The following is a 20,562-nucleotide window of genomic DNA, read 5'->3' on the forward strand; positions in this document are numbered from 1 at the left end:
TTCTGGAAAAGGATTTTTTTTTGAATTTTCAAAAAAGGCTTTTGGGACACGCGGGATTTGTTTAACAGAAGCGGTTGTCCTCACAAAGGCTTTTGGGGGGGGAGGGTGGAATCCGCGGGCCCCGTTGTCTCGCGGAAAAGACAATCCCCCGGGTCCCCCCCCCCCCCCCCCTCCCGCCGCGCCTCCGCCGTTTGTCGTGGGCCTCCCCCCCCCCCTCCCCCCCGCCAGCGCCGCGGGCCGGGCCGCGCCGCAACGCCTCCAGGTCCTCCTCCCTCACCCACCGACAAAAGGCGACCCTCCCCAAGGCCCCACCCGTCGCAACCCACCCCCCGCCCTCCCCAGACCCTCCCCGAAGCCGCACTCCAAGTGCTCCAAGTGCCGGTGTTAGATGCGGCCGCACTGCTCGGTCAGGAAGAAATCACGACTCTCACTGTGATTGGGCTCGGCAGCTTGTCAGCCCTCAGCCGAAGCTGGGGCCGGTCCTGTAGCCGTCAAGTCAGCTGAGGCGAGCGCTGGCAGCAGCAGCAGCAGCAGAAGAAGATGATGAGTGTGGTTGACGGCTCGGGCTTTCGACCGCGCCTCCCCTCTTTTCGTCTGCGTGGGCTCTGCGCCGCGCCGGGTATGGCGCGCGCTTCCTCGGGAGTTTTTTCAACCAATAAATAAATAAACAATACAACGGACATCCCAAGCTATAGGGCTGTGGGTCGAGGACAGACACGTCCCCACCTTTGCAGGATTTTGCAAAAGCGAGGGGGGAGGGCGCATCGCCGCGCGGAGAGGGCTGGGCACAGGGCACAGGGTATCTCTCTCGCATAGGATATGCACTCGGCGGCACGAGGGCAAGGCTGGGCGTCCTATGTTTGTGCTCCCCCCCGGACCCCTCGCTCTCGGGCACTTATCCATCTGACCACTCATCGACGGGGCTTGGCGAGCGGCCGCGCTGCGGGGCAGGGCTGGTGAGAATGGGCTCTGGCCACTCGCCCGTGCGGGTGTAACCGCGCATCAGCCGAACGGAGGCCTCGACCGCCCCTCGCGGCAAGCTCTCGAGCATCTCGAGCAGCTCGCCCGCCGCCATCGCCGCCTCGAACTGCTCCCTCATGCCGAGCGCGCCGCAGACCTTGCGTACAGCCTCTTGCTGCACCTCGTCCGGTAAATCGGTGTCGTAGCCGGACGAGTCGTTGGAGGAAGCCCGCTTGGCCGGCGTTTTTTCAACCACGGTCAGCGCTTGCTCAGCGATGGGTTATTTTTTGACGGCGCTTCGAGTTGCTTGCCGCACGCTGACGCAGATAAGGGCGCGGACAACATGGAGCTCCAACCAGCGGACGCAAGCGCGCGCAGAGACGAGCTGTACTGGGTGCGCGCGGCGCGGCTGCTCTTCTCCGCCGCGCCCGAGCACCTCTTCGCTCCCCACTTCAAAGCGCTGTGGAATCGGCGCTATCCGGATCTGCCGTGGGACGCATCGCGAGGCGGCCTCCTGGTCGACGGCTCGCCGTCCTTTGAGCTCGAGCTCCCCGGCTCCGTGACATTCGAGCGCGGCTCGGCGTCGATCATGCTGACCGCAGAGGATTTCAGCGGCCTCCTCCCTCCGCGCGTTCGCTTTACGCTGCGTGCGCCGGGCGGCTTGCTGCTGGGCGAATACCGCGTGACGCCGGGCAAGCCTGCTGCCGAGTACAACACGTCGCGGCTGCCTGTCGATCCCGCCTGCAGCGGCCCGTTCGCGGTGGAGCTGCGAGTGCTGCGTCAAAGGGTGCTCGGCTGCCGGCCCAGCTCGGAGGCTACAAAGGGCAACGCGCCCGACAAGCTGAGGGCGGGGCTGCCGGAGAAGTGGGACGGCGGGCTGCATCTCAGCGTCTGGACAGACCGTTGGCTCGACTTGGGCTGCCCGGCGCCGCTGCAGGACGACCTCAAAAAAATTAACGACTTCCGAAACAAGCTCATCGCGCACGCCGCCAACCCCGGCCGGCTCTCGTTACCGCTGGGGGAGTACCGGCGGCTTCGCTCGATGCTTCAGAGGTTTGCACAAGACCACGTGAAGGCGCTGGACGCCTCGTCGTGCGAGGCGATGCTGCGGGCTATCGACGCAGTGAACGGCATGACGTTTCAGACGTCGGCGCTTGAGGAGATGCGGTTGGAGGCGCAGCAGCTGCAGCAGCAGGTGCAACAGCAGGCGGAGGAGACGCGACAGGAGGTGCAGCGTCTGGTTCAGGTGGTGAAGGATGATGGCTCGAGCACACGCAATGCTCTGCGGCAGTTGCGAGACGGGCTGGCCGGGTCAGAGGAGGAGCGCCGCCGCAACCAGCGGGCACTCGAGCACGAATCCAGGGCGGCTGACGCTCAATCTGCTGCTGCCGCCGCCAGCTGTGTCGCGGCGAGAGAATCTGCGACGGCAGCGCGAATCCGCGCTGGTGCCCCGGTTCGCGAGCTCGTCCACGTTGGCGGAGATGGAAGCGGCGGCGGAGATGGAAGCGTCAGCGGAGATGGAAGCGGCAGCGGCGGCGGCGGCGGCGGCGGCGGCGGCGTTGCTGGCGTTGCTGGCGTTGCTGGCGGCGCTGGCGTTGCTGGCGGCGCTGGCGTTGCTGGCGGCGCTGGCGGCAGTGCTGGTGCTGGCCGAGTGAGTGCCGTTCCCAAGTGCGGCGCCGCGTACCGCCGGGTTTTACTCGTCGACGAGCTTGGACCCAGGCGAGCTTGGAACCAGGATCCCGGGATCCGCGTGGTGAACTTCTTCTCACGATTCCGATAGTTAATGCCTAGGTTGGAGGGGGCGCTGAAGGACGCGCCAGAGGCCATGGAGGAGGCATTCTGTTTCGTCGCGAGGAGAGAGCTCGCGCTCACGATTCACCATTCGAGGGATCGGCAGGTGCACGTTCACGAGCGGGTGCGTCAGCAGCTCATGTCGGAGCGGATCCGTCCGACGTACGAGCAGGCTGAGTGCGTTGTGCTGCACGAGGTGGACGACCACAGCCAGGGGCGCGACTTTCAGAAGCACTCCGGTGTCGAGTACGTCATCACGGCGAGCGCGTCCGACTCGACCGAGCTGATTGTGACGGATTTCTGCCGGAACTTTTACCATTTCCTCGTCAGCAAGCCCTTAGCCGAGGCGTTCAAAATCACTATGTCGCAGCTGTGGATCGATCACCAGACGGACCCCTTCAAGCTGTGGCCCCTAAAGGAACGCGTCGTTTTGCAGTACGCCGCGGCCGGCGCCGCAGCCGCCGGCGTACTGGCGCTCTCCCTGGGCGCCGTCAAGCTTTATAGGGGTTCTGTGATCGTCGAGATCGAACTTAACTTCGGCGCGGCGCAGGAGCTGGTCGCGAGGGCGCGGGTGGGCGCGTTGAATGATTTCGTTTGCCTCGTGCGCGCCGATTCGGACGAGCCGCCAGTGTGGCGGCGCGAGCCCGAGGCTGCGCTTGACAGGCAGCTGCAGCTGCGCCGGCTCGCGCGCTCCATCTCGGCAGCCAGCGTGCCGAGCAGCGTGCCCCAGCTCCGGCAGGTCCCAGCGTGGGGGCAGACCACCGCCGCTGTCGCAGAGGAGGAGGTCTACTTTGACCTCATTCTCCGCGCGCCCGGCGCCGGCGGCTTGCTCGACGACTCGAGTTTCCTCAAGCTCGCGCAGCGGCTCGGTTGCAAGCTCTGCGAAGGCGGCGGTGAAGGCGGCGGTGGCAGCAGCAGCAGCGACGCTGCTGGCGGCGGCGACGCTGCCGCTAGCGCGATCGTCGATGGTTTCCACAGGACCGGCGACAGTGACTCGCTGCGCATACGCTTCCGGCTGCATAACGTGCGGCAGCTGCACGCCTTGCGCGACGACCTCTTACTGCGCGACGACAGCGCGGGGGCGCGCAAGCTCTGCGAAGGCGGCGGTGAAGGCGGCGGTGGCAGCAGCAGCAGCGACGCTGCTGGCGGCGGCGACGCTGCCGCTAGCGCGATCGTCGATGGTTTCCACAGGACCGGCGACAGTGACTCGCTGCGCATACGCCTCCGGCTGCATAACGTGCGGCAGCTGCACGCCTTGCGCGACGACCTCTTACTGCGCGACGACAGCGCGGGGGCGCCAGGCCTCGACGCGACGCTCGTAAAGCGCCTCCTCGGCCCGGGGGCATTTGCGGAGCTGGCCAGCGTGAGCGCGGAGACTTCGTGGTCGTTTGACTCGACGCCGCTCGTCGAGTCGTACGAGATGGCGGTCCTGCAGCTGCACGAGCTCACCGACCGGCAGCAAGAGGCGTGCTCCGCGTGCAAGGCGCAGCTCCGAGCGCTCAGCGGCGGGGCAGGCACGGTTCGCTTGGACGGGCCGCCCGGCACCGGCAAGACGTTTGTCGCCTGCCACCTCCTCCTCAAGCAGCTGGAGGAGCCGGGCGAGATCGTCTTTGTCTGTCGCAAGCGAGCGCTGGCACTGTTTGTCGCGGGATGGCTGTGCGTGCGGCGCGTCTCGTCCTCGCGAGAGGCGCGGTCCGCGATGCTCCGCCGCATGCGCTTCGTCTTCGAGGCGCGTGACGGGCGCCCATGCGCCCACGCGCTCTCGCTCGGCCCGGGGCAGATCGACGCAGCTGTCGACGAGGCTTGGCCCTTGCCCGCGGCGTCGCTCGTCATCGTCGACGAGGCGCACCACCTCTACGCAGCGCCGCAGTGGGAGCAGTGGAAGCCGATGCTGGCCTCGATGCCGGCCGCCCCGTGCTTGTTGCTCGGCGACGACTCGCAGGCAACCGCTCGCACCGCGTACCCCTCGGAGCTGGGTGCCGTGCGTTTGACGGAGGTTGTGCGCTGCACGCCGCGCATCAGCCTTGGCTGCTCCGACTTTGCTTTGCGGCACAACCAAGACGGCATCTCCAGCGCGCACGCCCGTCCAGGCCCGCCGCTCGAGGCTCGCTTCTTTGCGGCTGGCGCCGAGGCGACGTACGCCACCGAGATAGCGGCAGCGGTGAAGCAGCTGGCAGAGCGCTTTCCCGGGGACGGCCTTCTCGACGACCGCGTGGCGATCCTGGTGCGGGACGCGCCCTTTGCTGAAGGCATCAAAGCCTCGCTCGGGGCAGCGCTCGCGTCCAATTTTGAGTGTACGCGGCGGCGCTTCTCTCTCATCGACGCGGAGGAGGCTGCGGCGACGCTCTTCTGCTCGGCGGTACGCGGAGGCAGCGAGCGCCTCGTGCTCTCCTCGATCGACGACTTTGACGGACTCGAGCGCCTCTTTGTGATCGTCGCCGGCATGGACGCGACGGGCGACGACGTCCCCGTCGCACGCTCGCGCCTCTATCGCGGTATTTCGCGAGCGCACATGCACGTGACGCTGGTGGAGGAGGAGCGCGCGGGCGGCCTGACCGAGTGGTTGCGCGGAGTGCGGCTGGAGGGCGAGTTTGATAACAAGGTGGAGAAGGCACGGCGCAAGGACGGGGCAGCCGAGGCTGCGTGCGAGGCAGCGGAAGGCGCCGCCTCCAAATCGGCCTCATCGAGCGGGAAACCAGCGCTCGAGCAGAGTTCTAGCCGACGAGCGCGTGGACCCAAACATGGCCGACCAGGATGGTTGCACCTCGGCCGCCTCGGCCGCCTCGGCCGCCTCGGCCGCCCCGGCGGCACGGAGTCCTTCGCACCGACCACGCCTTCTGCGCAGGACTCATCCAAGGTGCCGCCAGCACCCACGATGCAGGCAGTCTGGGATTCGTACGGGAGCACGGGGGCGCCGCAAGAGGGTTGGACCCCCCTTGCGGCGGCGGCGGTGGCGATCGAACGGCCCGCGCAGGAGGCGCTCGACGCGTTCTGGAGGAAGGTTGGGTCGTCGGAGGCGGAGGTGCGGAGATCGACTTCTTTGGACTGGAGCGAAAAGCGCCTCGACGACGGCGATGCTCGGATCGTTGCCTACCTGCTGCTGAGCCCCCGTGCTCCTTACCTGACGACGACGACGGCGGTGCTGACCGATTTGAACCTCTACTGGAACGGGATTGGCGACGAGGGCGCCACTGCGATCGCCGAGGCGCTGCGCGGCAACGGGGTGCTGACCCACCTGAGCCTCCACTCCAACGAGATCCGCGGCGAGGGCGCCAAGGCGCTGGCCTCCGCTCTTCGCGTCAACGGGGTGCTGACCACCCTCAACCTCCGCTACAACGGCATCGGCGCCGAGGGTGCCAAGGCGCTGGCCTCCGCTCTGCGCGTCAACGAGGTATTGACCACCCTCGATATCGGAGAGAATGACATCGGCGACGAGGGTGCCAAGGCGATCGGCGAGGCGCTCGCGGTCAATGGGGTGCTGAACGTCCTCGATATCAGCCGCAACGACATCGGCCCCGAGGGCGGTCTCGCGATCGGCGAGGCACTCGCAGTCAACGGGGTGCTGACCAAGCTGAACCTGCTGTACAACAGTTTGGGCGACGAGGGAGAGAAAGCGATTCGCGATGCGGTGAGCCGGGAAGGGTTCGAGCTCGAGATGTGAGGGGTAGATTCTGAGAGCGGACGGCGCAGGGGGGCGTGCGGGAAGTTAAGACGGGGTTGTCACGGGGTTGTCTTCTTGCGTCGAGGCAGCCGCGAATTCTTTTTTGTGTTTTGGATTTTGCGTTTTTCAGCAGGGGTATTGACCACCCTCAACCTCGGCCGGAAGCGGAACAAGATTGGCGACGAGGGTGGCGTCGCGATCGCCGAGGCGCTGCGCGTCAACGGGGTGCTGACCACCCTCGTGCTCAGCTATAACGGCATCGGCCCCACCGGCGCCACCGCGATCGCCGAGGCTAGAGGGCCCACAGCGTCCTAATCTAAAATCTGAGGATTAAGGATTCAGACTTCGCTTTAGTGAGGAGTGCGAGGACGCGGTATGACTGCACTCCAAGTGCTCCAAGTGCGGTGGGCGGTCGGCGTCGGGGTAGAAGCACAGGGCGTACGGGGTAGTCGTCACACTCTCCTGCCTCGAAAAGGCGGGGCTGTCCCGGAAAGTGAGAAACGCCGGGCAGCGTGACGCACAACTGAACCCTCCCATACGGGGTGTGGAGGGTGAGTTGACCAGGGGGTTGTGCGCCGGGCCCTCCTGCTCCGCCGCAGGCGCCTGTTGATAGGTCCATGTGATAGCCCTGGATGGGCAATGCATACGCCTCACTGGACCTCAGATCGCCCGACCGCGTCCCGGTGCTCTGCCGTCGGATTTGTGACGCCGCCGCACCGCGCCGCGGCCGGGGGCCCTCCGGAGGCCGAGGATGGCCGTGGCGGACCGGGACGAGCTCTGGGAGGGGGGGTGTCAGTGAGTATATTGTTGAGACTAACCATGTGCACAATAACTCTCAGTCTAGCTAAGCGAGGGGAGGCGATTCCGGGGCCGTACAGCAGCTTGACGTGCTTCGCCGGCGTGCGTCCCGGAGCGGTGCCGGAGCGCGGCGAAATCGGGGGACACCGTCACCGACGAGCGCGTTGGAGTATTCACTCCGGACAAAGACGGGCACACAGCGGACGGTGCGGGGCGTGTGCCCGTCATAGTGGCGAGGCGCGGGACCGTCTGTGGCGAAGTGGGTCGCGTCCCCCGATTTCGGTCAACCCAGCATCCACACCCTTTACGTGTTTGAGGCTCCTCCTTCGCTGTCCCATCTCCTCATCTCTTTCCCGCCTGGGCGGGGCGGCGGGCGGGCGCGCGGTGTGATGCGGCGTGTGCGTGTGTGTGACTGCGACAAGGGACCACTCGCAATAGATAACATCAAACGAGTACATTGGATTTGGAGCCACAATATTCGTCACAAGGTTTGTTGGCATCAGACGGCTTTGCATCCCAGTCACGCAGACTGCAACCGCAGGCTTTTGGTCCCGTTGGTGGCTCGGTCTCACATACAGCTCTCGCACCAAATCCAATGACGAGAGCATCTCGTAAAATGTGGTGCTCAGCCTTCCGGTAATAACAAAGTGCGTACCTGCAGGCAGCAACCGCCAACACATGTCAGTGCTGAGAAGGCACGAACTCATTCTCAGCAGCTACATTTTCAGCAATATCAAAGCGTTACCACCAATACCAGCGCTTCCCGCAGGTCCCCGCAGAGCCTCATCACGCTGTGTCGCTCCCGGCAGATCAAAGCAGCGTCCAACACGCCACATCCAGAGCGTTTCGAGGCGTGGGTCGGCACACCCACAAGGCGGAGGCGGACGCGGGGCGCGGGCAAAGACAGGGCTGGGGCAGGGCGCCACAGAGAAGGTGGAGGCTCGCCTGGAGGCGTTCCCTCGAAGACATACTAGTTTTTTGGCGTTCCGGTGCCTATACAAAAAATGTCCGATTCCGCGTGTGTGTGTGAGTTTGTGTGTGTGTGTCACTCACTCACACTCACACACATATGGAGCTGACCACAGGGTTTGCGGCGATCACTGTCCTACCAGCGGGGACAGTGGACCGCGCGGACACCCGTGAATGACCTTACTTACTTAAGGTTCCCCGGGCCACTTTCGGGGGGCAAACCCTGCCCGGCCCCTAGAACCCCGGGTAAGGCCCAGGTGTGGCCTAGGGCATCAGAAGGGACCAAGAGGAGTCCAATCTGAGCCATAGAGCCAATGTCTTTGCCCCCGAAGGTCGCGTTCAAATGCCCGGAACGGACGTCACAGTGGTGTCCGGCCGGCGCGATCACCGAGCTGTGACGCTCAGGGAAGCCTGATGAGGTACTGGTTTCTTTGCCCAGGCCTGGCCTACGACCCAGGCTGGATCAGCTGAGCAAGGTTTGGGGAGAATCCCCCATTCAGATCTTCAGATATTTTGACGGACGACCGAAAATGGGCAAAAACGCGGTGATTTCTTTTTTCTGTACTTGTTAGATTTCTTCTTGTTATGAGCTGTACGCCTAACACACCACACACTCGATGAAGAGAATGAGCTGTACGCCTAACACACCACACACTCTATTCGCGGGGGTGGAGATGTGCGTGCAGACCCCAATCGGACCCGATTTCGCTGCCGCCTCGCGCGCGCCGCTGCTGCTCTCGCCAGCAAGCAAGCAGCCGCCGCGGTGCGCGGTTGCAGCGGCATCCATCGTGCGGCCTGGCGGTCGACTCGCCCTCGGCCTCCGCTGGCGGCTGCCGCAAGAGCGGCTGGCTCACGACAGCGTCTTACCGGTTTCCATCGGGTGGGAGAGAACAGGACGTCTGGCGAGTAAATGTGTATGTAAGTGAGATCGGTCTTGGTACCAGGCACGGTCGAACAAGAGAGAGAGATTTTTAGCAATACCAAACAATGCGAAACACTCGTTTACGTTCCCCGACCCCGGTCCCTACCCCCGCCTGCGCCGTGCGCGGCGCGGCTCTCCTCGTAGTGAGGACGAGAGCCATCTCTGATCTCATAACGCACATCTGTCATCTCTCCACACCGCGACTCATCGTTATCCTCTCCTGACAACCTGAGACTCTCCGACCTAGGGCTAATGCTGAACGTACTCAACAGATAGTAGACGTCTCATTGGACATTGAACGACTGAACACGACGGCACAGGCCACATGGCTGTGGCTGCCTCAATCGGACACTCCAGGCGGACACTCTCTCACGCGGCCCGCACCGCCATCCGGCATGTTGACCACGAGTTCTCTCCCGACAACTCTTCGAGCGGATCGAGCCAGAAGTCCGTCTGCCGCGCCGAGAGCTTCGCCAGACACGTCTGGGGCTCATTCGACCACATGGGCGGCGGAGGCCCAGTCTCAGAGGCGGGAGCCTCCGTCCCCGTGCTGTTGTGAGGCCAACTGATGCACCTCGGCGAATCGGGCGACTGACTCTCAAGCGCGACAGCGTCGAGGCATGCCTCGAGCATACACAGCATCTCGAGCTCGTCTCTGTCTTTGATCCAGTCGCGCAGCTCCTGTGACGTCACTCCAAACTCGCGGCACGTCGGGCTGATGCGATACCAGACGGGGCGCGCAAGCGCAGCGCGGACTGCACGGAGCTTGAAGCGAGCCGTGCGTGAGTTGCGCTCCGCCGCCGTGTCGGTCGCGAACACGCACGGACTGCACAGAGCCGCCATCGTGTCCAGGACGGTTCGCTCGGGCGCCTCCAAAAGGCAATCGCGGAGGCGTGTCAATCGGCCAGCCTTTTCTTCTTTTATTCATTTTCTTTCCGTCGATTCCTTTCGCATAAAAAATCTTTCTTTGCAAGACAACCTTTTTTCTTGTTACTCGCGTCCTCGCTTTCTGTTATAACAACCACACAGGGGCGCAGGTGGCAGGAATAGCCGTCCAATAACTCGCAACCATGGGCTCGCCCTCACAGGCAGCCGCAAGGCGCGCGATACACAACCGCCTGGTCAATGTACAAATAACGCCGCGGTCACACGGTCAAGACAACACACACCGCGTCCGTGATCTCGTCGCTTAATCTCTGATCGTCGTCGCCCCTGCACCCCTTTTGCATGCTCAACGGACCGTGCGCACCGCCTCCTGCTGGACCTCGTCGGGCGTCTCAGAGTCGTAGCCGGAGGAGTCGGCGGAGGAGGCGCGCTTTGCGGGCGGCGCGTCAGGGGAGGGGGAGCGCGACTGGCGCGAGGGCCCGCCGCCGCGCGCAGATAGCGCGTTTTTGTCGACCGTGCCCAAAGAAAGAAAGAAAGAAAACAGACAACCCAAGGGAGGGATGGGAGGACGGCACGCCGCCACCACACAGGGATTTTAAGGAGAGGTGTGTGGTGCGCTAGCCGTCGCCCACCCTAGGGAGTCTGCCTCTTCCTATCTCTCTTCGCAGTCTCTCTCCGATTCTCGCTGCAACCTTCATGCCACCTCGCGGCCGTCCCACTCTCGTCGTTCTCTCCCTTGTCATTTCCTCCTCTGTCGCGTCGTTCTCTTCTGCCTCGTCCTGTGACGCCGCCGCCTGCCGGTCCCTTGTTCTCGCGGCTTCTTTCGCCTTTCGGCGCAACTCCGTCCTCCTCGCGGCGTATCCTGGCCCCTCGAGTCTATCGAGCTCCCCTCGCGCAAGGACCACGTTTCTGACTCCCACCGTGCCCAGTGTCGTGGGAGCTTGCTCAGTAAAAACACACGGCTCTGGCGTGCTCGACCTCGCGACGCCTAGGATGGCAACGCACCAGGCTGCAATCGGGACGCTCCGGGCCGGGGTGTGCAGCCGGCGCGTCGCCTGGCGCTTGCCGGCCGCCTCCCTCAAACGCCTACAATGCCACACGCGAAATCCCTCTTCAGCGTCGCGCCTGCCTCTTCCGCGGCCGGGCGAGGTGGCGGGACCTGCGGGGCCGAGCCCGCTCCGTCCGAGCGCCCCCACCGCCCGCTCCGCCGCGCCCGCACGCGACGGCGAGAGCGCTGCGACCTAGCGTGACGTGCAACCTCGAGCGATTGGTGTGCCGATTACATCGGTGTGCGGTTACATCGGTGTGCCGATTGACAAATGGTGTGCCATCCCCCCCCGCACACCGCACACCGCACAACACTACGCCCAACAGGTGCTCGTCTTTCCCCTTGTCGGACTAAGAACAGCCAACACAACACACAACAAGTGCTCGTCTTTTCTCCTCTGATACAAAGAACAGGCAACAAAAAGAAAAAAGTGGTGCGGGCTGCATTCCCCCGTTTCTCTTCGATCGATCACGTTTTGCCGCTCCTGCCTGAGGAGCTCACGTTTGTTCGTATTGAGGGCCTAGTCCGTAAAGCACCGCCGCACACGACGAGGGCGTCGCCGATCGATCGTCCCCCGCCGCCCGCTCCGCCGCTCCTCCCTCCGTAGACGACCATACATCACACATTCCCCCTCCTTCAGACGCTTCAGACTGCGCGACGCCCCCCCCCCCCCCCCTGCCTGCAACCCCGGGTGAGTGCCCCCCCCCCGACCCCCCACCCACCCCCCACCCGCATTGCGCCCACCGCCCGCCGCACAACACGCAACACACAACGCACAACACACACACCCCCCGCACACCGCACACCACCACAACACACAACACACAACAAGTGCTCGTCTTTTCTCCTGTACGATAAATAAATTCTTTTTCTCGCGATGTCCACCCCGCCGCGCAGCTCGCGCGGCCTCGCCGCCGCCACCACCACCGCCGATCCCTCGTCAGACACGCCGCCGCCCACCCGCCTCCTCGACCTCCCCACGGAGCTCCTCGCGCGCGCCCTCTCTCGCTGCAACAGCCCCGCAGACATCGCTCGCGTCGCTGCCGTCTCGCTTCTCTTTCACGCCTCGCTCGTGGTGGAGGCCATCCGCTTGTGGGCGCAAGCGCGCGGCTACGAGCTGCCGGCGCAGCCAGAGGGCGAGGGCTGCGCCGTGCGGTGGCTGTGCTTTGTGGCGCTGCTTTGCGAGTCCAACCCGCCGGCGAGGGCTGCGGCAGGCTACTCCCACAGCCTCTTCATCGACGGCGAGGGGCGGCTCTCGTCGTGCGGCAGTGGGGCAGGGCATCCCGGGCTGCTCGGCCACGGCGAGGGCGTGCCGCAGCTCAATACGCCGACCCGCCTCCCGTCGACGCTGGGCGGCGAGCGCGCCGTGAGCGTGTCTGCTGGCGAGGGTCACAGCCTGGCCCTAGCCGCTGACGGCAGTGTCTGGAGCTGGGGCTTTGGAGTCCTTAGCCAGTTGGGCCACGGCAACCAGCAGCATCAGCGGCAGCCGAAGAAGATCGAGGCCTTTGCGGGTCAGCGCGTCGTCGCCGTGTCGGCTGGAACAAGCCACAGCATCGCCCTCACCGCCGACGGAGCTGTCTGGAGCTGGGGCCGTGGAGAGGATGGCAAGCTGGGCCACGGCGACCAGCAGCACCAGCTGCTGCCAAAGAAGATCGAGGCCTTTGCTGGCCGGCGCGTCGTCGCTGTGTCGGTTGGACGCGACCACAGCCTCGCCCTCACCGCTGACGGCGCCGTCTGGAGCTGGGGCGAAGGAGCCTATGGCAAGCTGGGCCACGGCGACCAGCAGCACCAGCTGCTGCCAAAGAAGATCGAGGCCTTCGCTGACCAGCGCGTCATCGCTGTGTCGGTGGGGAACTACCACAGTCTCGCCCTCACCGCTGACGGCGCGGTCTGGAGCTGGGGCGGTGGAGGCGGGGGCCAGTTGGGCCACGGCGACAAGCATGACCAGCTGCTGCCCAAGAAGGTCGAGGCCTTCGCTGGCCCGCGCGTCGTCGCTGTGTCGGCTGGTCACAATCACAACATCGCCCTCACCGCCGACGGCGCCGTCTGGAGCTGGGGCTGGGGAGCCTTTGGCAAGCTGGGCCACGGCGACGAGGAGGAGCAGCTGCTGCCCAAGCAGGTCGAGGCCTTGGCTGGGCAGCGCGCCGTCGCTGTGTCCGCAGGATGCGATCACAGCATCGCCCTCACTGCTGGCGGCGCCGTCTTTACCTGGGGCGAGGGCGAGCGCGGCTGCCTTGGCCACGGAGAGGACCTGTCCAATTGGAACCAGCTGCTGCCCAAGAAGATCGAGGCGTGGGAGCGCGGGAGCCGGGGCAGTGAGGTCGCGAGCGGCACGCCGCGCTCGAACTGACACGAGCGACGAGACACGGTGCGGTGTTGTGTGTGTGCATGCGCAAGTTGATACTGAACAACGGACGGGGTTTAGAAAATTACCGATTTTTGCCCCCCGCTACCCGGTTGCACGTTTCGTGCGACGTAGCGGGGGGCCACGACTACGTTTACGAAAACATAAGGAGTCCCGCGAGGTGTGAATTTGGCCGCCGACTTGGAGCACTTGGAGTGCAGTCATTAACCTCACATCCAGGGCCGGGGAGCTCAGAAGCGCACCCAGCGGGCCGGATGATCGGGATCGGGTTACGGGCTAGAGAGCCCTAGCCCCGGGGGTGCGCGTTCGCAGGGCAAGGGCCTTAAAGTAAACACGGGTCTCCGTGTCTCCGAGGGTTAGCCCCGCGTACCGTGCTTCCGTTTTTGGTCCATGTGTCCCAGCCGGGTCACCGCCTGTTGGTACAGCCGCTCCACCCTCCCTCGGGATGGCGTCGCGTGGACCACTACATCCCCGAGGACGCCGAAGGCATGCCTCGCCCTCATCACCCGCGTGACCTCATCTAGGAAAACCACCGAATCATAGCCAGGCGTGCGGATCCGGGGAGGAGGCTCGTGGCTAATTTGGTTCGGTTCAGCCCTTCCTCCGACTCGTGCCGTCGGCTGTCCCTCCCCCGTGCCCCGTCTCTGCTCCTCCTCCGTCTGAGGCTCGCATGGCTTCCTCCCTCCGTGCTCCCGCCTGCGGCTGGTTCTGCCGTACAAGGCCCCGCAGTTCTTCCGCAACGATCTCTCGGTGCCCGAGCTGGTCACCTCCGCTGCCCCATGTCAGGACCAGGGCACCCGTCGCCGATCCGTGTTCACGGCTAATCTGGGTCAGCGCCCTCACCACTTCGTTCCCCACCAGCTGTTCGAGATCCGACGTGGGGCGGATCCCCGTTGGCAGAGCCCCCCCCCCCTCCTCGTTCATGTCCACTGCCCGGACGTCCCCAAGTCTGAGCCATCTTCGGTACGCCCCCCGGCCCGCCTCCTCCAGCCCCATCTGGTCGGTGCTCCCCGGCTCCTCCCTTCTTGCGAAAACGTGTGCTAAGGCCCGACTCCACTTGGTCCCCCTCCCCACATTCACCACCACCTGTCTCCCACCCTTTGGCCTGTGCTCGCCCAAGACAATCCGAAGGGCAGGGGGGCCGGGCGGCGGCGCCACTCCCAGGATATCTATCGCACGTTGTGATAGGGGGGCGCACTTCGCCCTCTCTTCCTGCACGAGTTCTCCCGGCCCTCGCACAGGGGGAGGGTCCTGGCGTCCCCGGTGGAGCTGCACGTTAGCGAGGCCTCGCACCGTATCCTCCCTCCGCGTCGCCGAGTCATCCCCCCCCATCGGCTGGTCTCGCGTGGCCTCCTCCATCCGGATGGTGTACGACCTCCTCACCGCTGCAGCCTGGTGTTGTAGTCCCGCCAGGGTGTTCACCGCTATGTCCTTTGCCGACTAGCCCCCTTTTCCACTGTTGCTCTGGGAAAGCTCGCGCGCTAGCTAGCGCGCACCACCCTCTGCCACCCTACTGCCTCCAGCCCAATGGCACATGTCACGCATGCTGGAAGCGCTTTTCGTGGCAAACCAAAGTTGCGCTGCGCGCGAAGCCGCTTTTGAAAGCGCGAAACGAATCTCGTCCTACCTCCCACCGGCCCCACGGCTTTTCGTCGCCCATGCTTCGGTCTCGACTTGAGTGCCGCTCGACTGGCCGATGAAGAGCGACCCGTACGCGCACTTGTCGTCCTCCCTCCTCGCCACATGACGGCCGCCCTCCGACACCGACAGTCGCGCTCCGCACGCCTTCGAGGTCAGCTGCGGCCGAGCGACGATCGGCTCGCTCCGATCGCTGGGCGCGGTCACTCTGCGGCCCATCACCCGCCTGCCGATCACCTGTCCGCCTCGCCGCGCGCGGGCCGCTCGCCTGCTCGCCACCGCCGCCGCGCGTCCCCGCGCCGCCACGCTTCCCTGTGCACCTGACTGCGCTCGAGCTGCGCAGACGGCGCGCTCTGGCAGACAGAGCAGCGGCCGCCCAGGCGGTCGCTGCTCCGCCCCGTCCGAATCCGTCCGCCCGCGCGTGCCGCTGCCGCCGCCGCCGCCCGGCACCGGCCAAGACCGTTTCCAACCCAAGAATACTCACTCACTCACAGCGATCTCGCCTCCTTCTCCTTCTCCTTTGCCCTCTCCCTCTTCTCCAACGTCTCCACACACACACACACGCGCGCGCATCGGGCGTTTGCTAGGTTAGGTTAGGTAGAAAGGTGAAGAACTGCCAGGCTCGGTCGGACTGGACACCAACCAACGCGGTATGGGTGGACGCGAGAGTGAATACTCACACTCACACTGGACGCGAGACAGATGATGACGACACGCACGAGCGACACACAGCACCAAACAGGCTTAAAAGACTGGCCGAGGCTCCGCTGCACCGCGCGGTCAGATTTCGAAGGCAGCGAACGCATCGCGATCATCCTGGAATGAGTAAAAAAGAGAATTTTGTCTGACCGTTTGAGTTTCACCCGTCGCCTGGCCGAGAATTTGCCTCTTGCACCGTGCTCCTCGCCGCCTCGCCGCTCTCGCCGCTCGCCGCTCGCAACCTCGCCCGCATGCTCCACGCCTCCGCCATCCCAACACGCATCCGCGAAGGCGTCAAGCACCGGCTCGCGGCCAAGCAGGACGCCGAAGATGGCGGGCGCACGTCTCCGGTTGCCGAGGTTGCAGCTTGCACCGAGTCTTTGACGAGCCCCGCCTCTGGCTCCACGATCATCCGCGCGCTGGCGCGGTCAGGCGTGGCCGAGATCACGTCTCCAGTCTCCTTCAACATCCGCGCGCTCGCCGCGGTGCCCAGCACGGGCGGGGAGGAGGAGGTCGAGGAGAAGGAGGTGGCGTCCCTGCGGCTCTCAGCGGAGCGCCCAGGCTCGTCTGCCGACGAGCGGCCGTCCAATCCAGTGTGCGGGATGGAGGCGAAAACGGCCGCGCGTCTCACGCCGGAAGCCGTCCCGTCGCCGCTCCCTTTCCTCAGCACGCCGCCACCAGAAGTCCCGTCTCCGTCCGCCTTCCCGCACGGCGGCCAAGGCAGCGACGGCGGCATGTGCGGCGAGGTGTGCTACTTGACCTCGCTGGGCGAAGGCGAGGCCGCGCACGCCACCGCCACATCCTCTGGCGGCCGGCCTTGCGACCCGGTCGCCTCCTCCCTGGCCGAGCGCGACGGCTGCAGCTCGCTGGATAGCTGCGCGACGGTGCTCGACGACCCGTGCAGTGGATCGTCCTCGGATGAGGCGACGGAGGGGGCCGACTCGCCGCCGCGGCTGCTGTGCACGCACGACGCCGCCATCGCGACGTGCCGCCACCCAGTCGCAGGCACATCGCTCCGCAAACCGCAGCGCTCCGCTGCGCGCCTCCTCCTCGCCACGCTCCTCGCCGCCGTCGCCCTCGGGCCGATTCTGCACGCCCTCGCGGCGCGCCTCGCGCCGCCGCCGCCGCCGCCGCCGCTGCTGACGCCGCCGCCGCCGCCGCCGCCGCCGGCCGCGTGTGACATGCACATGGACATCGACATGGACATGGACATGGACATGGTCGGCGTGCGCGACTACTCGCGCCTCGCGCCGGCAGGAAGGCACGCGGGGCGCCGTGCCGGCGGCGTGGAAGCGCCCTTCCCTGTCGGCGGCGGCTTCCCGGGGCTGCTCGGCTGAGACCCTGGGGGAGGCTGCCGCTGCCATTGGCTAGCACGCGGCGGCAGGGCTGGCGCCGCGTGCCAGCCAGACAGACGACACATTCCTAGACACATTCCCCGTGGAGGGGAGCTGGCGCGGGCCTGAGTTCTGTCTTCTTGTACGTGCAGCAGTGCACCTTGGCCTGCATATACTTTTCCGGCAAACAAAAAGGAAAACAGAGGGTCCCCAGCACTTTGCGTTTCCGGAAATTTCCAGGGAAAACAGAGGTGTTTGGTGCTCCATTCTGGAAACTCGCGACTTTCCCTGAGTCTGAGAGCTGGTCTGGGGCAAAATCTGAGGCAAAATTGAGGAAATCGGCACGATACCCAGGCGGGACGCAGTCGAAAAAGAAAAAGCGCACCCCGCAAGCAGCGGGTCCTCTCTGCTCGACTCTCGCATGCCGGCCGCCAAGCGCGGGCGAGAGGGCGGGCCGCCTGACGAGGACGCGGATAAACGCCCGCGCCAAGCAGCCGGGCCCAGCGACGCCACTCCCGGCGACGCGCTCGAGGCGCTCCGCGCCAAACGCCAGGCCAAGCTCTCTTCCGAGCAGGCGGCCGCGGCGGAGTCTTCGTCGGCGCTGTCGGAGAGGGCGGCGGGCAAGCAGCCGGCGGCCTCCTCCGCGCAAGGCGCGACCGCCTCCCGCACCCGCGCGCCGGGCGGCGACGCCGACGAGTCGTATTTCGACGATGACGAGCCGCAGCAGCCGCGGCCGGCGGGCGCGACCAACGGCGTCGGCCACACCAACGGCGTGGGCGGCAGCCACCACGGCAACGGTGCCGGCAGCAGCGGCCACGCACCGGGCGAGGGCGCGGATGCAGCGGCTGGCGAGGATGCGGCGGCCGATCCTCTCGAGGCGTACATGGCGCACGTGTCGTCGCGGCTGTACCTGGGGAAGGAGGGGGACGGGGAGGAGAGGGCGGCGCAGCGCACCTCGCGCTGCGTCTGCTTCGAGAACCTCATCTCGCCCGAGCGCGCCGCCGCCGCTGCCGACGAGGCGCACCAGGTCCGGATGGAGACGGGGACAGAGTGCTCCCGCTGGGGGACGCTGCTGCGTGTGCACGTGCCGAGCGGGGCGGACGCGGCGGAGGGGGGAGCCCCACCCCCGGGGGGGGGGCTCGGCCGCGTCTTTGTCGAGTTCGAGGCCGAGGACGCCGCCGTCGAGTGCGCGCGCGCGCTGGATGGCCGGCTCTTTGATGGCCGGCGCGCGGACCCTTCCGAGACACTTCCGAGTCTCTTCCGAGTCACTTCCGAGACGCCTCCGAGACACCTCCGAGACACCTCCGAGACACCTCCGAGACACCTCCGAGACACCTCCGCATTTCCGAGACACCTCCAAGAGAGATTCCCGCCTGCGTGTGTCGTCGTCCGCGGCAGGGATGCAACACTGACCAGACACTGACCGACCGACCGACTCACTGGCTTCACTGACCCCACCCCTCGCCCCTCCGCCCGCCAGGCGAGTGACGGCACTCTACTACCCGCTGGGCGCCTTCTACGAGGGGGACTTTGCGGACGAGGGCGCCCCGCTGCAGGTGACTCACTCTCACACCGCTCACCCAACGCACCGGGCCCTTGCACTTTGAATGCCGTGCGGCTCCTGTCGTCCAGACGTGGAGTCGCGAGGGCGGCCTGGCCCCTGCCCCCCCACCTCGTGTGTGCGGAGAAGTGCACCTTGCTTGACTTCCCCTTCCTTAGGCGACGTCCATCACCTGGGACGATATCGTCGCGATGAACTCGCGACCGGCCAGCTCGTGGGACACGATGGACGGCGAGGGCGGCGGCGGCGCCGCGAGCGGAGGAGGCAACCCGTATGGCCAGAGCGACGTGGAGCAGAGCGACGCAGAGGAGGCGGCGGACAAGGAGCCGCCCGGGGACGACACCGACCAGTTCCACGCCCAGTTCATGCAGCGGATGCGGCAGCAAGCGGACGACGCCGCGCGCTCGCGAGAGAAGGCGGCGCAGGAGCTGATGGGCACCGGCGACGACGCGATGGACGCGCGCTCCTCGACCTCGCGGAGCGGCCGAGGGTGTGAACAGCGTCTCTTCACACCTGCAGCTGTGAACAGGCGCTCCTCGACCTCGCGGAGCGGCCGAGGGTGTGAACAGCGTCTCTTCACACCTGCAGCTGTGAACAGGCGCTCGTTGAGGAGTTTCCGGACATGGCGGAGCATGCGGACGTCGACTCCGACTCCGACTCCGACGCCGAGGCCGCCAAGCTGGCCGAAGTGGCGCGCGCCAAGAAGAAGGAGCTGCCGCGCGTCGACCACTCGACCGTCACCTACCTGCCGTTCCGAAAGAACTTTTACATCGAGGTGCCGGAGAGGAGAGGAGGGGAGGGAGAGGCAGGGGGGAGGGTAGGGGGAGGGGGCACGTCCCCGCCTGCCCCTCCTCCATCCGGACGCACGAGATGAGGTCGAGCCTAGAGACGGCTCCGAGAAGCTTCAGAGACAGTTCCTGCCCGTGTTCCTCCGCGCGCAGGTGCCGGAGATCAAGCGCATGAGCGACGAGGAGGTCGCCGCCACGCGCCTCGCGATGGACAAGCTCAAGGTGCGCGGCAAGCGCGTGCCCAAGCCGATCAAGAAGTGGACGCAGTGCGGCCTCTCCGACGCCGTCCTCGCCGTCATCGAGAAGAGCGGCTACGCGGCGCCCTTCCCGATCCAGTCGCAGGCACTGCCCACGATCATGCAGTGGAGGAAGACCTTTCCTAGACCTTTCCTGGAACCTTCCTATAGGCGCTGCCCACGATCATGCAGGGCAGGCACGGCTCGCGCTGCGCCACTCCCAACATCTCCCATCTCTCCCCATCTCTCCCCATCTCTCCCCATCTCTCCCCATCTCTCGCGCAGGCACGGCTCGCGCTGCGCCACTCCCAACATCTCCCATATCTCCCCATATCTCCCCATCTCTCCCCATCTCTCCCCATCTCTCCCCATCTCTCGCGCAGGCACGGCTCGCGCTGCGCCACTCCCAACATCTCCCCATATCTCCCCATCTCTCCCCATCTCTCGCGCAGGGACGTCATCGCCATCGCCAAGACCGGCTCCGGCAAGACGATGGGCTACACGCTGCCGATGTTGCGACACGTGCTCGACCAGCCGCCGCTCGAGAAGAACGACGGGCCGATCTCTCTCATCATGGTCGGCACCTGTCGCAGCGCGGGCGGTGGCTGTGAACCGCGTCTCTTCACACCTGCAGCTGTGAGCAGGTCCCGACGCGCGAGCTCGCCATGCAGGTCTACCGCGAGGTGCACAAGTTCGCGCGGCTCACCCGCATCCGCGTGGTCCCGGTGTACGGCGGCGCCGGCATCAAGCAGCAGATCTCCGAGCTGCGGCGCGGCGCCGAGGTCGTCGTCTGCACGCCAGGCCGGATGATTGACATGCTCACCGCCAACGGCGGCCGCGTCACCAACCTGCAGCGCGTCACGTACGTGGTGCTCGACGAGGCGCGACCGCTCCCCCCCCTCCCCAC

General features: G+C 65.9%; 4 protein-coding genes across 4 annotated transcripts in view; all 4 read left to right on the forward strand.

The window, feature by feature from the left end:
- Positions 1 to 1,303: 1,303 nt before the first annotated feature.
- Positions 1,304 to 6,727, forward strand: EMIHUDRAFT_103541 (hypothetical protein; the record flags this gene model as incomplete). Its single annotated transcript, XM_005766440.1, has 3 exons — positions 1,304 to 2,271; positions 2,752 to 6,379; positions 6,587 to 6,727. 3 exons carry the CDS (start codon positions 1,304 to 1,306, stop codon positions 6,725 to 6,727), a joined length of 4,737 nt encoding a protein of 1,578 aa, XP_005766497.1.
- A 2,488-nt stretch (positions 6,728 to 9,215) lies between these two features.
- EMIHUDRAFT_356717 (hypothetical protein) lies at positions 9,216 to 9,862 on the forward strand. The gene has a single exon (XM_005766441.1). The coding sequence runs from the start codon at positions 9,427 to 9,429 to the stop codon at positions 9,658 to 9,660; it is 234 nt and encodes a 77-aa protein (XP_005766498.1). The 5' UTR covers positions 9,216 to 9,426; the 3' UTR covers positions 9,661 to 9,862.
- Positions 9,863 to 15,987: 6,125 nt separating this feature from the next.
- EMIHUDRAFT_103542 (hypothetical protein) lies at positions 15,988 to 17,073 on the forward strand (the record flags this gene model as incomplete). The annotated part of the gene is made up of 1 exon (XM_005766442.1): positions 15,988 to 17,073. One exon carries the CDS (start codon positions 15,988 to 15,990, stop codon positions 17,071 to 17,073), a length of 1,086 nt encoding a protein of 361 aa, XP_005766499.1.
- A 401-nt stretch (positions 17,074 to 17,474) lies between these two features.
- The window catches only part of EMIHUDRAFT_464582 (hypothetical protein), a 7,472-nt gene continuing 4,384 nt past the window's right edge, over positions 17,475 to 20,562 (forward strand). Inside the window, exons 1-8 of the mRNA XM_005766443.1 lie at positions 17,475 to 18,294; positions 18,551 to 18,626; positions 18,790 to 18,918; positions 19,161 to 19,190; positions 19,230 to 19,406; positions 19,573 to 19,781; positions 20,108 to 20,231; positions 20,300 to 20,524. Coding sequence (XP_005766500.1) covers positions 17,492 to 18,294; positions 18,551 to 18,626; positions 18,790 to 18,918; positions 19,161 to 19,190; positions 19,230 to 19,406; positions 19,573 to 19,781; positions 20,108 to 20,231; positions 20,300 to 20,524 — 1,773 coding nt within the window. The 5' untranslated portion in view covers positions 17,475 to 17,491. The remainder of the gene's footprint in view (positions 18,295 to 18,550; positions 18,627 to 18,789; positions 18,919 to 19,160; positions 19,191 to 19,229; positions 19,407 to 19,572; positions 19,782 to 20,107; positions 20,232 to 20,299; positions 20,525 to 20,562) is intronic.

Source organism: Emiliania huxleyi (genome assembly GCF_000372725.1).
Source record: "Emiliania huxleyi CCMP1516 unplaced genomic scaffold EMIHUscaffold_51, whole genome shotgun sequence".
Lineage (NCBI taxonomy): Eukaryota > Haptophyta > Isochrysidales > Noelaerhabdaceae > Emiliania > Emiliania huxleyi.